This window comes from Gavialis gangeticus, unplaced genomic scaffold (genome assembly GCF_001723915.1).
Source record: "Gavialis gangeticus isolate Ggan-Ray unplaced genomic scaffold, GavGan_comp1, whole genome shotgun sequence".
Classification (NCBI taxonomy): Eukaryota; Metazoa; Chordata; order Crocodylia; family Gavialidae; genus Gavialis; species Gavialis gangeticus.
Genome location: NW_017729000.1, coordinates 21,775,209 through 21,790,693, shown reverse-complemented (window position 1 = coordinate 21,790,693; position 15,485 = coordinate 21,775,209). Strand labels below are relative to the sequence as shown.

At 44.5% G+C, this 15,485-nt stretch overlaps 1 protein-coding gene across 1 annotated transcript in view; it reads left to right on the top strand.

Annotated features, from left to right (window-relative positions):
- Positions 1-15,479, top strand: part of LOC109290029 (neuron-specific protein family member 2) — a 70,037-nt gene extending 54,558 nt beyond the window's left edge. The window contains exons 3-4 of the mRNA XM_019506402.1: positions 13,684-13,794; positions 15,283-15,479. Coding sequence (XP_019361947.1) covers positions 13,684-13,794; positions 15,283-15,474 — 303 coding nt within the window. The 3' untranslated portion in view covers positions 15,475-15,479. The remainder of the gene's footprint in view (positions 1-13,683; positions 13,795-15,282) is intronic.
- Positions 15,480-15,485: the final 6 nt, after the last annotated feature.

Sequence of the window (15,485 nt, the reverse complement as noted above, 5' to 3'; positions counted from 1 at the left end):
AACACTTTAGAAAGTCATGAATACAAAACCAAGCCATAAACTGTTTGCCATAGGGGTCAAGAAGAATATGTTCTAGTACTGACTGGTTGGTTCAATACATTATAGGGGTACTTTTCTCTGTTCTGAAGCTACTAGTGTTGGCTGCTTCTAGCTAAAGTACCTGGCAACCAGATAAAACATGCCAAATCGCTAAACAACATTCAAGCAAATAAAAAGATTCAGTGGTACTTTTTAATTTTATTAGCCTCATCCATCCTTCCTTTTTACCCTTCCTTATTTCCTTGTGACATAAATTATAACAGAACATTGTCACTGCATATGTTAAACTTTAAGAAAACTTATTGTAGAGGCATCACATAAAGTAGGAATAAAACATAGCTTTAAAAAATAAATCCTGTTCGAGGAAGCCAGAACAACTTTCCTTGCAGAGCAGAGCATAATGTGTGGTTAGTAGAATCGTAGAATGGAGATTCAGTAACCTCTCGGGGTAACCTGTTCCAGTACTATACTACCGTCCTAGTGAGAGAGTTTTTCCTACTATCTAACCTTAGCCTCCCTTGCTGCAACTTGAGACCATCGCTCCTTGTTCTGTCATCTGCCACCACTGAGAAAAGTTTAACTCCATCCCCTTCAGGTAGCTGAAGGCTGCTATTAAATCTCTCCTCAGTCTTCTCTTCTCCCGACTCAATAAACCGAGTCCCCTCAGCTTCTTTTCATAAGTCATGTGCCTTAGCCCCTGAAACATTTTTGTTGCCCTTCATTGGACTCTCTCCTATTTATCTACATCCTTTTTTTTTGTGGGGGAGGGGCAAAACTGGACACACTACTCCCGATGTGGCCTCACCAGTGCCAAGTAGAGGGGAAGAATCACTTCCTTGGATCTGCTGGCAATGCTTCTACTATGCTGTTAGCCTTATTTGCAGCAAGGGCACACTGTTGGCTTATATTGAGCTTCTTGTCCACTGCAACCCCCAAGTCCATTTCTGCAGAGCTGCTGCTTAGACAGTCCCCAGCCATACCAGTGCATGGGATTGTTCCAGCCTAAGTGCAGGACTTTGCAGTTTTCCTTATTGAAACTCATGAGGTTTCTTTTTTTCCAGTTGCCCATTTTGTCTAGATCTCCCTGAATCCTATCCTTACTCTCCAGTGTATCTACTACTCTCTTCAGCTTGGTGCCATCTGCAGACTCTCTGAGGGTGCACTCCATCCCATCTTCCAGGTCACTGATAAAGTTATTTCACAAAACTGGCCTCAGGATTGACCTTGGGTAGTCCACTTGATACTGGCTGATAATTAGATTTCAAGCTATTGGTTACTTACTACCTTTTGAGCCTAAGAATTCATTCAGCTTTTTATCCACCTTACCATCCATTCATCCAATCTGTACTTCCTCGGCTTGCTTGTAAGAATGTTGTGGGAGACAGTATCATGATATACCTTGATATACCTTGCTAAAGTCAAGGTATATCATGTGCACTGCTTTCTTCTCATCCATAGAGTCAGTCTCCTCGTCATAGAAGACAATCAGGTTGATCAGCAGGGTTCCTGGTTTTCTCTGATTTAAAAAAATCCAAAATTCTCTGACTTAAAACCCCCCTAAAAACCCACATTTTTCAGTGATTAAAACAAAATATTATAACAATCCAAAACCTATATAGTGGCATTTTGTTTTAATCACAGAAAAATGTAGATTTTGGGGATTTTTTAAAATCAGAGAATTGGGGATTTTTTTTTAACAGAGAAAACCAGGACCACAGTTGATCAGGCATGACTTGCCATTGGTGAATCCATGACGACTGTTTTTAATCATCTTCTCCAAGCGCTTAGAAATGGATTTCTTGAGGATCTGCTCCATGATTTTTCCAGGGCCTGAGGTGAAGCTGACTGGTAGTTCCCTGGATACTCCTTCTTCCCTTTCTTAAAGTGGAGCATCCTTTTTCAATTGTCTGGAACCTCTCCTGATCACCATGAGTTTTCAAAGATAATGGCCAGTAGCTCTGCAATCACATCGGCCAACTCCCTCAGCACCCTGAGGTGCATCATGTCCGGTCCCATGGATTTGTATATGTCCAGCTTTTCTAAATAGTAATAGATGATTTCTATGTGACTTGACTCAGTGTTGCCTTACAGTCTTATCAGCTTGTAAAGTTATGGAATAGGAAAATAAGTGCTCTATTATTTTAGTGACAACTGTAAATCCATTTCATGAAATCATCTTGAGTTCATAGAGAGATGCCTTCACAGCCCAAGTGTTCCTATTGATTATCAGAAGCTCTGGGGACTGACCCTATGACAAATTGATTAACGATTTTTTTGTGTGTGTGCATTGAACTGCATTGTCAATTGACTTTATAGGTTTCCAAATGGAATGGTATTAATCGATCCAAGTCCCTCAAATGGAAGGAGATTTGTCTTTCATTGGCATTATGCCCTTCTATGAAAATTATCTTGACAGAAATCCTGTAGAAACACTGAAGTGCTGAAGGTTCCCCTATATAGACTCTTTCTTATTGCACAAAACACAGTAGCTCTTCATGGATGAGATTGTAAGTGAAATGTCACATAATTGCCCAGTCAATGACAACTACTTGTTGCATCTTGAAAGACTGAATGCTTTACTGCTGTAGTGGCCTAATTCCTTGGCAAACCCAGGTATGAAGAGAAATTCAGAACACAGTCCTGATCATTGGAAACAAGCTATCCTGGATGGTTTGAAGAGGTGTGTTGCCTCCAAAATGTACCATTCTCAACACAACTCCTGGTGTAATGAAAATTTTGCAGAATTTTCCTTTCCAGTTATCAGTATATTTATGGAGAACTTTGTCCAAGAGTTGAACTCTGGTTTCTTTCAAAGTGACAGAAAACACCATGTTGGTATTAACCTTTGTATCTTCCTAGCGTGACAGATAGTTGGGCTTTCATGGTCATCTTTATTAGGACTTCTGACTGTTTGGAAAAGTGCAGGTAGCTACCTGCTTACCAGGTTTAAGAAGAGGATAAGCATATGAAGGGGTGTTGCTGGGGTTAATAAAGCTGCTTCAGGTGCATATCAACCAATATTTTTGTGATTAAGTTTTAATAGCAGAGCACAGGAATTGCTCTGATGAGCTAGGCAGAAAGTAGGGTAGATTTGCACCTTATGGACTAACTAAATCAGAGATATATATCATAAGCTTTCATAAGCAGAGGACTTGATTTATCAGACGCTGTAAAGGGACTGCAGGAAGCAGAGCAGTGAGTAGACTAAAAAGGGTAGGGAAGTGGGGAGGAAAAAGGAGGTGCCACTGCTGAGAGGGGCAAGGTAGGTAGGAAATAGAAAAAAAGAAGAGTTAACCCACTGAGGGGCATATGGCTTATAAAAGCTATCCAGGTAACAGAATAAGAATCCTGTGTTCTTGGCTGAGACAATCCAGTCTGGATGATTTCTTGTTCTGCAATTTCCCATTCAAGTTTGTTTTTAAAGTTTTGTTGTCTAAGAACAGCCACTCTGAGGTCCATGATGGAGGACAGAGAGGGATATAAATCTAATGAATAAATAGCCAGGAAGTGTTCTGCCACACATTTGTCTGTTTTTCTGGTATTGATGGCATATCAGTGTTAATTCATTCTTACATGTAAGGGTTACCTTGCTTGTCCAACGTAGGCAGCAGAGGGTCACTGTAAGCAGATGATGGTGTGTCTGGCATTGGTAGAGATGCAGGTAAATGAGCCCTGGATGTTATCCATGTTATTTGGTTTAGTGATGATGTTGTCTGTGTTGAGGGGGTGATGACGTGAGTGGACAGCTAGCATCTGGGTCTGAAGCAATGGGTGGTGCCTTGGTGAGAACAGGAGTTAGGTAGTCTGTTGCTGGAGAGATGATGTTTGAGGTTGTGCAGCGGCCAGTAAGCCAGGACAGATTTGTCCTTTATGATTATCTTGAGATGGTTGACATTTTTCTGGATGGGGTGAAGGCTGGGTGAAGGCCATTAATAATGTGTCTGAGGTGTTCAAGCTGGGATCTATAGGTGACAACCAAAGGGATTCTGTTATCTTTGTCTTGGGGTTGGTATTGTAGCAGGTTGTCTGAGTCTGACTGCTGATTTGAACGCCTGCAGTTTTAGGTCTCTATTGTAACTGTAGGACTCCCTGGCTGTATCTACATGAGATGCTAAAAGCACAGTAGTCTCATTTTACTGTGCATTAGTGCATCATGGCGACAGCCATGCTAATGTGCTAATGTGCAGTAGAATTAGTCTACTGTGCATTAGTGTCACCTAGAAGACATGCTCAGGTGCTACTGCACAGTAGTGCCGATTACAGCACAGTAAATTAGTGCCAGCTATTACAGGTACTAAACTTAATGTGCTGTAATTACAGTACATTAACGCACGTGTAGACGTGCCCCCGATCTAGATCCATGCTTTCTGTGTAGCTGTTCTGCTTTCTTCAGTCCCTTCAAAGGATCTGATGACATAAGTCATCAGATGCTTAGGAAAATGTATGTTATACATCTCTGATTTAGTTAGTCTATAAAGGTGCAAATCTACCCTGCCTTCTGCCTGACTCCAGACTTACAGCTAACTCCCTCTTTCTGCAGATCTAGCCAATGGCCTAACTGGTCTTGAATTCTTTTTATTTTGAATGCCAAATTCTTCAAAGGAAGATGCACACATAGATAAAACACATAAAGGCACTTGTGCCCTATGCTACAAAGTTATTTAGGTGTTTAACTGATTGCCATTGACTTCAGCAGGAGTTAGGAACCTAAATAGGGGATAGGTGCCTAAATACCTTTGTGGAATGGGCCTTAAAGACTGGCTTATGTTCTAACACTTTTCTTATCGTGTATATTTTTTAGTCCTAATTTATGTCATCATGAATATTATCAACATCAATTTTAAATTGTTTTGGGACTCATACTAAACTCTTACAAGCAATGATATCTATTGGTGTGAGTTCTTTATCTTAATTACATAGTGAGCAAAAAAGAATATCCTTGGGCATGTCTACACGAGATGCTGACCGCGCAGTAGCTCATTACTACTGCATCATCAGTGTTACCTAAAAGCCGTTCTGCCACACTACTGCATACTAACTGTGCAGTATTTCTTTACTAGTACTTTAGTAAACACGTAATAAATGATTGCTCAGTAATGACTGTGCAGTCAGCATCTTGTGGAGAACCTTTAGTTCTTCATATGTCTTATTTCCTTTAGACCTCCACTTATACCATGAGAAGGGTTAAAATGAGCACCTGATTCACCTTCTCTGTACCATTTGTTATTTTATGTACCAATATTTTTAGACCAGCATGAATACTATAACAGAATATAAATTCATTGAAAGCCAAGCTCATATGTGGAAGCACAAGCCTTGATAAAAGCACCATAATTATAAGTTACATTAATTCAGCGGGGAGCGCAGATAACATATGACTTACGTGAAAAGCCACAACCACAGCTCATCTATACAGCTTATATGTTGAATACTATGAGTGAACCGTCTGCATTCAATTCATAGAGCAGAAACAACATTTGAAAAATAATTGGCAGATCCATTCAAACAGTGCATAAATTTGAGGCAAATTTTTGCCATCTGCTGATAGAAAAAAATAACTCTAAGTTGCCTGAAACATTCTTCTTTCTAAATCTCTGCTTCAGTGTACACTTTAGGAACCTCCTCGGCATCACTAGATCTGTTCATGTGATTAAGGCAAGAAGGATTTGTCTGCTGGTATTTTTTAGCAATCTCACATTTCTTAAATCTCTAAGACTCCCATCTTGCAATGAACTCTGTGTACGTGCCCAACTGAAACCCATTGGTATCCATGGAGTTCAACACCAGACCAAGTGCCAGGGTGTGAGAGGGCATTGCAGAATCAGAGCCTTTGCAAGAAGTCAGGGCAACCACCAAATTCCTGGGAAAAGAAAAGCAATGGCTAAGTGGCCTGATTTTCAGAGTACCATCAGCTCTCACTGACTTCAGCTGGAAATATGGGAGCTCAGCACTTCAGGAAAAAACAGCAGACCAGAAAGATGGAAAAAACTGCTGAGGAAAAAGTGAGAAATAAAAATGTAGAAACCTTGAAATATAAGTGGTTATTAAAAGAACACCCTGCTGTCTGAACCCAGCATTGTTCTGGGTTTTGTTTTTTTAAAAGCCTTTTCACTGTGGCTGAAGAGAGTCAAAGGGAATTTTTGATGAAAAAATGGGCAGCCGTGGAAATCAGACTTGGTGAGATGGATGCTCCGACTTATGTTATGATGACTTATGAGAGCCGGGTTACCAGAAACACCAGGACAAATAGGTAGTCATCTCATTACAGTGAACCCCTTTTAATGTTTGGAAAAGCAGGGTACTTTCATTTTTATACATGGTATAGACAAAAGGAAGCATTTCTTTGTCTCTGGGAAGGGAAGAGACAGGAGGAGAATTTGCACCCTGATCTGAAGCATGCGGAAGGTGAGACAATTCCTTTCATTGGGTTCAGTGGCTTTGGAACAGGTCCTTGATTCCCAGTGGTAGTCATTGTACATTGAAATAGGGGTGATTTTTTTTGTTCTCGTGTCTCTGTTTCAGCAGAGTGGTCTCCTACTAGGAGACCTCCTTTTAGCCAGTCTTTGGGGAAATCCCAGCTGGGGAAGAGGTCAAAAACATGCCCCTTTCCCCAATCTAGCAGTCACACATGACAGACTCATGCCTGCAATGCTCACAGGTTTATCTGTCTCACTAAATTTTATTTCCCCTATGTGAGTGTTTATATTGCTTTGAGACTGCCAAGGTTCATGTTATTCATAAAAAAAAAGTGGAGGTTTATTAGGTATTGCAGCTCTGTGATTCTTTGATATTTGAATGTTAATGAAGCTTTGTGTTTTCAGGAAGAGCTAGAAAGCTGGATCTCGGCTCTAGCCTGGTAAAATTATCCCTCAGTGGATTTCTCTTCCCCCTTTCCCCTGGGCTTTAACATCTTCTGCGACATTTCATCCCAGAGCAATTTTACATGATGTAGCATCATGTATAATGTTGTGTCACGCTGTAATTTTGCAAGTGCATGGAACTGTGGGAGAGAGGAGCGTGTGTTCAATTGCACAAGGAGAGGAAGGGATTCTGGAAGGAAAGACCTGGTTCCAAGAGAGTATGAGATGGGAGTTGGCAGCTTGCTACAGCAGAAGGATATGCCAAGGAGCATTTATTCACCTAGGAGGCTCAATGGGCAGACAAAGGGCAAAGGGACTGATGGTGACAAATTACTAATGTTCATTCATGTATGGTGTATTTTTTTCTGGTGTTTAGCAGCATAAGGGACATGCCCTCGGCTCTGAGCTCACTTTAACTTAGCTCAGGTACTGTTAGCAGCGTTGCTGAGCTCAGCATAGATTGATAATTCCACCTGAGACATGGGTAATATTCATGTGGGTCAGTCTGTACTGAGTGCCATGTGGCAGTTTCTGCAATGCTACCAGTTCCTGAATTAGCTAGTTTGAAGCTAGTTTACATATGTCTACAGGAGATGAGTTATAACAGATTGCAGGGCAGATCTGCCCTTAGATTAGTGTTTCCCCTTGCAAAGGAAACAAGTAACATGTTTCTGGCACAATGGCAGAAGGCTAGAATGGGCCCTTGGCAACTAGTTTGGGATGGCAAGAGGCAACATGGGTCGCTGAGTGAGGGAGTTGTTGACCTCAAAGTTTAGGGACAAGACTCCATTCCCATCCTCTTCTCAAATAGCAAATTAGCCTAGTGGTTAGAACTGGTCTTGAGAGAGCAGGAAGTTGTGCTGTAGACCCACGACGCAGAAAGGAACTGAACGTCAAGGCAGTGAAAGCTCTGGGGGGTGTTACTGTAGCCCTAGCAGAGAAGGGTCAAGGTAATTGGAAAGGAAGTTAGAAGATGAATAGCTTCTTGCTATGTAGAAAGAGAAGGTACTTTTTGCCAAGTGTGGTTACATGAGCTGTTTTCATGCACTGTCGTCAGTAGACCTTTGTATACCCTTCTTTGCTCTTATGTTAACACTGATCCCGAATCAGTTTCCTTCAAGCCACTCATAATAACAAGATTGGTGAGACTCTTCTCTACACTGAAACCAGGCCTGAGAAAAACCACCACATGGCTAAATGTTCTCTACAGTCTCTCACCAGAGGCAAGGGCTCTCCTATAAGCTCTCATGTTAATAGAGCAACATACAAGTCTTGCCATAGCGCCATCCAGTCAATTCACAAGGGGACTCACCCATCTAAATAGGTCAAACACTAAACTTTTCAGGGCAGAAACCATGTCTGTCTTTGTATAACATTTAGCAGAAAAGGGCCCTCATCTTGATTTGCCACTGTGATGCTTCTACTTTTTTTCAGCTTCTTTTACCACCCTGAAAACCACTACCTGTTCCATCTGTCAGGGACCTCACCTGCATCCCCTCCTGTACAACAAAATGTGAAGGGCAGGGTGGTGGCTGCTTGGGGACTGTGGGGCTGGCATAATCTAGGTATGAAATAATACTACATTAATACCTGTTCAAGTTCTGATGCAAGCCTGAGTCAAGATGAACAGAAATGAGCCAAGATCTTCGTGGCCATAGCTAATGCTCCTCATGTGAATGGGCTTTCCTTTTAGCAAGGGCCTAGTGAGCTCTTAACAAGTGCTATTGGACTACAGCTGCCTCTCCGTAGATGCTTTGTACTCACATGACACATTTTTCAGTGAATCAGGCCCCAAGGAGAAGGTTAGTTTGAACATTCGCTCCCAGGGGAGCCATGGCTTCAATTGCTACAGTTCATCTATGAAAGGATTATGATGCCAGAGAAGGTTGCAGAATTCAGTGAAGTCCTTGACTTTCAGTCACTGAGCAGTAACATCAGCTTCTAGCTCATGCAGATTCCTCACCTATTTACATTTCATTCTGAAACTTTCTATCTCAAGGAGGGGCTAATTAATCATTTCAGACAGAAGACATTCCTTTTCCTTCTACTTTCCCATGATGTGGACTCCTCCTGAGTTAAACTCAGCAGTGGCCTCACAGATGTAGTGGCAGTGTTTCCATTCAGCATCCTCACAAGATCCCCTAGGAACTCTGCTTCGTCTGCACTACCCATCATAGGGTAAGCATTGCCAGCGTTGCCAGGTTTGCTGTAGCTGCACTCAGTAATAGACCTAAAGTGCAGCGTGCTTGGGAATACATCATACCAGGTGGTACATCTTTCTGCAGTATTTGCTAGGCCAAAAGGTCTGTTCTTGCTTTGCAAGCAGTTCCAACAGCTTCTCTGAGCCCATGTAGGGATTGCATATCATATTGGCTCTCAGATTTCCAGCTGCTCTCAGAATTGGCTCTCCAACTTCTCTGCTGAGCAAAGAATGAAAGCAGAATTTCACGATGATCCAGTATTCAGCTGTTTTTAATCGGTTCATTGGTATTACCCACAGGTTCTGAAATGTACCCATCTTTGCTCTCCTGCAAAGTCCATCTACTGTTCCAGACTAACTTGTTCACTTTGTCATAAGAAATATTTCTGCATTTTGCTTTTTCTTAATATCATTAAGGCTGCTGAGTATAGGTTTGGGAGCAGCTCCTAGGTCTGCAGTACTGGTATGCATCATTATGGTATTGTGGGCCCTGTTGTATAAGTAATGATATTTATTATACAATAACATGTAGATAATGCATACCATTACGCATATGTTGTATATATAATATAGTGATACAATAGTATTAAATAACAAAAAACTGATAGAGTACGGGGTGTGGACAAATGTTTACATACCCTGCTATAGTTTACCATGGGTTTACCAATTCAAATTACTCTGGGGTCAGGAACGGACAGGAATGCAACAGTTCGGAGGTCACAGGCACTGTTACAGCACCTTACCACTAGGTGGGAAGGGAGCAGGTAATAGCTTGTTTTCACTTGGCAGACAGATGCACTGGGAAGGAAGCAGACAGCCAAAACGGAAACCAGTGAAACTTACAGGGCCAGTTCTCCACTGGGCTCGGCTGGACTGGGCAAACCTTTTAACAGATTGTGTCCTCTGTTTTCTATTTTTACAGTGGTGCAATGCTGATTAGATTCCCCCTGCATCTCTCTGTTTTGTAGTAGCAAGTGGCAGGACAGAACTCTTTGTTTTAACTCTTTAATGTAGGCACCTACACCTTTTTAAGGGGACACACCATTAAAACCTCTAGCATTACAGTCCCTCACCAATGCAGGCAGGTACTGTGCAGCATGGGACAAGCATTGGGTCCCTTTTGAGATGCTGCCCCTGTTCTGTCCAGCCACCCAAGCAAGTGGGTGAGATATCCATAGCACAAACTCTCTCTTCCAGGAGTTTTCAGTTTGCCCTCCATCGCAGCCCTTATTCCTGTCATCCCAGGACTTGAGTTCATTTGATTATGGTCTCTGCTTTGCATGGTAATGCAGTGGGTTGTATCTGAGCCCCAGGGAAGATTAATGTGAATCCAATTCAGCAGGAAGCAGCAGCCTTGACAGAATTGAGTGGTTATGGTATTGGCAGCACTGGTGCACACTGAAGTGCTGAAGCCTTTCTACTCTGCAACCCCCAATCACTTGCTGGAACCTGCCAGGCTGTAGAAGGATTCATGCTAGAGCAGAGGCAGATGTTCACAGTGAAACAGGATACGAAGCAAAATTCACCTGATTTGGAGTTTCATTAAAAGACTTGCACCTCAGACCAGCTTCAGCAGAATCTCTAGGAGCATTTCAGGACAATGTTCTATCTTTCAACAAGAGCAGTGCCTGCGTGAGAGCAGCAGGAGCCGTTCCTCTGAGTGAACTTTAGAATAGAGTTGGTAACTCTGTTTGAAGAAGACCAGGATGGTTTGGAGAGGAGGAAGCTGCCTCAGAGGGGCAGCACACCTAGGATATGTCTGCAGTCAGCACACTGTAGGTCAGGGGCGGGCAATTATTTCTGGTGGGGGGCCACTTAACGAGTTTTGGTGAGCTATCGAAGGCCGCATGGGTGGTCCTGCCCCTTGACAGCTGCCCTGCACCTTGTTGCTATCTTGGGACTGGAAATCCTACCCCTAACCCCTGACCTTTGCCACTGGATGTTCTTCCCTTTGCCCCGCAGAAATACTCCTTGGGGCAGGGGTTGCCATTTCAGAACCAGACTAAAACCAAATCACACTAAAAGTCAGGCACCTACTACAACATTGTTTCATAGTTGTTTGGGGCTGGAAGGGACCTTACAGATATTCGGGTCCAGCCCTCTGCACTTGGCAGGAAAGAGTGCTGGGATCAGATGACCTCAGCAAGATATATTAATTTTATTATGAAAAATATTTTTGGCATGATTTGTGTCCACACACTGTATATAGAGGTAATTGCATAATAACTCAAAAATAAATTCTTAGTCTTGTATATTGTGGGTGTGTGCATGTGTGTGTATATGGTGGGGTATGGGTATGTGCATGTGCATGGTGGGGTGTGGGTGTGTGCATGTGCACGTGTGTATGGTGGAGTGTGTGTGTGCGTGTGCGTATATATGTATGGTGGGGAGTGGGTGTGGGTGTGTGTGTGGTGTGTGGGGGGTGTGGGTGTGTAGGTGTGGCTGTGGTGGGGTATGGATGTGTGTGCATGAGTGTGTGTGCATGTGTATGGTGAGACGTGGGGGTGTGTGTATATGGTAGGTTGTGGGGGGCTGCTTGGGGGGTAGTGAGGAGCTGTGGCTGTGTGTGAGGGGGCATACGGTATGTTGGAGGGTTGTGTATATGTGGGGAGTGTGGGGGTAAGGATGTGGGTGTGTGGCATCTGTGGGGTGTGAGGGAGGGTGCAGGGGTGTGGGGACCCCCCCACTTCCTTAATAGCACAGCGGCAGGCAGGGTGCTCAGCACACAGGTGCCTGGTGGGGTGCGACTCTGGCCAGCGCTGCACATTGCAGCGAAGAGCGCAGTCCCCCACTGGGCCATCTGTATTGCTGACATTCCCTGCACTCAGCAGGCGTGGGGGGGAAGCCGCAGGTGCTGGATCTGGCTGCCTTCCCTGCCCCCCAAGGGAAGGTGCCTGGGGCTTCCCTCCCATGCAGTGCAGCCCAGGTGGGTCCAGTGCCTGGGACTGCCTGTCTGTGCCTGGCAGGTGCGGAGGCTGCGTGAATGGCAGGGAGCTCTGGTGATACAGACAGACCGGGGGAGGCTGCGCTCCTCACTGCAATGTGCCCCACTGGCTGAAGCCGTGCCCTGCCAGGCACCTGTGCCCTGAGTGCCCCGTCTGCTGCTGCTGCTGCTGCTGCCTGCTGGGGCTGTGCACCATAGGGGAAGTGTGGGGGGTCTCTCCCTCACACCCACACGCTGCCCACCTGAGCTCCGCATTGCCACCATGGGCTCCACTGTCCCAGCCCAAGCCCCATGCTCTGCGTTTCCTCCCACTCCTCCTGCTTCCCTACCTGCTGCCTGGAGCCAGCAGGAGACTGGGCAAGCAGAGCAGGTCCCTGGGGGCTGCAGCAGCAGCAGCAGCAGCCCTGCCTCGAAGCTGCTGCTGGCTGGGCCAGGCCCTTCTGCCCACAATAGTGGGAGCATGGCACAATAGGGTATGTTTGGGGGTCTGCGTACACGTGGGCACCTTGCTCTCACCCTTGTGGGTGGAAGGGCTGGGTGGGGTTGCAATTTGTTGGCGATGCCGCAGGCCGGATGAAAGTGCTTGGCAGGCTAGATCTGGCCCACGGGCCGTATTTTGCCCACTCCTGCTGTAGACACCTCAGCTGGATGCACTTGACTAAATCTGTTACTGGAAGTTGCTTATTTAATACTCACTTGAATGTCTCTGCCTGGCTCTGCGTTGTGCCATGTAGACAACAGGGAGCAGCCCATTTGGTAGGTTCCTTAAAGGAGTATTATGTTTGCTGTTTTCAGTGACAGAGCCAGGGGCTGGCAGACACATGAAGGCAACGTCCCTGACCATTACCATGTCTGCCACCTCCTGTTATCAGACACACTGAAAGATGTCTTCATTACACCTTGCCTGGCACTCATAAGGAGTCCAGGTCCCTATTCTGCACCTCTTCACTCTATAGTAGGTAGAATTTAACCATGTAACATTAGATGAGTAATGACCAGTGCCTGGGTGCCTGTGGCAACAGGGGTGGCAGTAGGTGTTGGATTGGCTGTGGCAGTGTCAGTAGCTGCTGTTCTTGTGCCCCAAGTGTGCACCTGGGGTTGGTCTTGTGCCCCCAGTTGCTCACTCCTTGTTTCGCCGCTGTGTAACAGCACTTAAAATGCCTACAGATGAAGACTGTTATAGAGACTTATTTTTACCTCCCCCTGGTGAAGGTAGGAAAAAAAGGATCTTACTTTGGCTTTGTGGCAGCCTGGCTACTGCTGCTCAGACAATGAATATGCCCTGTACAAGTAACCTCTGGTTGACAGCAGCAGGGTAAAATGGAGCTGCTTTCTATTGAACTGGGAGATGAGAGTGTGGGAACACAAAGCCCTTCAGAACAGTAAATCTCCTAGTGAAAACCTAGAAATTTGTAAGGGATTAAACATAGAAAATGCCTCATCAAAGGTCTTAGGTAAAAAGGGATGTCAAAAATCAGCGATATTGGATCTAGCAAGTCATTCAATTACCATGCTTAGTTAAGTACCACACAGCGAAGAGCACAATCTGTTAGGATGGATGTTAATATAAGTCATTTAATTGCGGGGTTGCTCAAATGCCATTTTAACATCTGTGGAGTAATATTATCCCTCTTTTGTAGGTCACTATTCTCATAAGTCTGGCTCTTGCATTCCTTGCCTGCATAGTCTTTCTTGTGGTGTACAAAGCCTTTACTTACGACCACAGTTGCCCAGATGGATTTGTTTATAAGGTAAGAGATTTCAGTCAGATGAAATGCTCGGGATAGGCATAGAATCTAATTGAAAATGTGGTTCCAGTCTAGTCTAAATTTTTCATCAGGGTCAAACAGAGCATTTGGCAAGAATGTGTTGACAGGGGAAAAGGGCTTGAGAAATGTGGACTTGCATCTTCCTCCAGCAGCTACCATAGCATTGTAATCACTGGGATTAGACCTCTGTGAACACTACAGACAAATGTCCATGAATAACTTTAATAAGTTTGAATGAGCCCATTGCAACTCACACATAGCTTGCTGCCCACAAACAGCCATACAGTTGAGTTACACAGGCATAAAGGTCCCTGCCCAGCAAATTCCAGCGGGGCATACACAAGTCCCAGGTCATTGACTTAAAAATGTGCATGTGCAAGTATTGGTATGAAGCATGCTTCTGCTCTCATCTGATTTAGGAACTGTGAGAAACCACATGACTCCTTTGACCAAATGTTGCAAGCCAACTGTGTGAATCTCAGATAGTCACAGAAGGCTGTTCACTCCCTCCCCAGAGTTTAGCAGGTTGCAAAACAATTCATGGCTTAAGCATTTGCAATGAATACAGTGCTGGAAGTTTTCACTGCTGCAAAAAGCAGTGGAAAAGCAGCTAAGGAGTAGATATACTTGTTATTGTGAATTACTCCCCTACTGCACAGAAGATCAGAGCTCAGACCGAGTGATGTCTTTTGGATCCAGAATCATATCTGAATCTGAGTGCTGCAGAAGCTCAACAAGTTTGGATCTGGGGGTTCCATTAATAGCACTAGACTGAGGGAAATGGATGGCTTAGGGTCTTGGTATATGGGACCCTGCATGTCTGACTCCCCAGTGAATGTGTCCAGGTCAGGTCAAATGTTGTTACTGTATGAGGGCTCTTTTATGACCTCTGCAAGGCAAAGTGGTTTTCTCTGTGCAGGTGTTTCTGTACAAGTGTTCACTCAACAGAGAAGAGACTAGTTGGCAGTCTCGGCACAGACAAAAAGCTCCAAAAGGACCATGGAGACTGCTTTGCCCTTCCATTCCTCTTCCAGGACAGAGATAAGGCAAAGTAGCACGGCAGCATGTAAGAAGCTTATAATGCTTCTGCCTGTCCCATATCTGTTCTGAGAATGAATAAAGAACTTCAGCCTCCAGGGCTGTTAACTAAGGGCTCTGTAGGAGCTAACAAATGTACTCTCCCACTGCTCCTGCCAGCTGGGCTAGACCCCCGTTCTGTGCTTTCCAGAAACGAGTCTGCACTGAGGATCACCAATATCACCAGCCATTTTCAAGTCTGATGACTGTGCCCTGGAGTTTCTTTCATCCAATGCATTTGACTAATGGAAGTTGCATCCTTGTCCCTGTGGCAGCCCATAGTCTAATCAATGCGATGGGTCAAAAATCATCTAGGAGAAACAAATGATTTTAAAATGAGTGTATGGTAATGTGACTGGTACTTACTTGTCCTGCTTTCTTCCCTCTCTCCAGCATAAGCGATGCATCCCTGCCTCCCTGGATGCCTATTACTCAGCACAGGATTCCAACTCCCGGGGCAGATTCTATACTGTCATTAGCCACTACAGCATGGCTAAGCAAACCAGCTCACGCTCTGTATCACCCTGGCTTTCCTCCGGATCAGTAAACCATGAAGCCAAGGCTGCCAAGACAGAAGGCCATTAAAGTCACTCTGT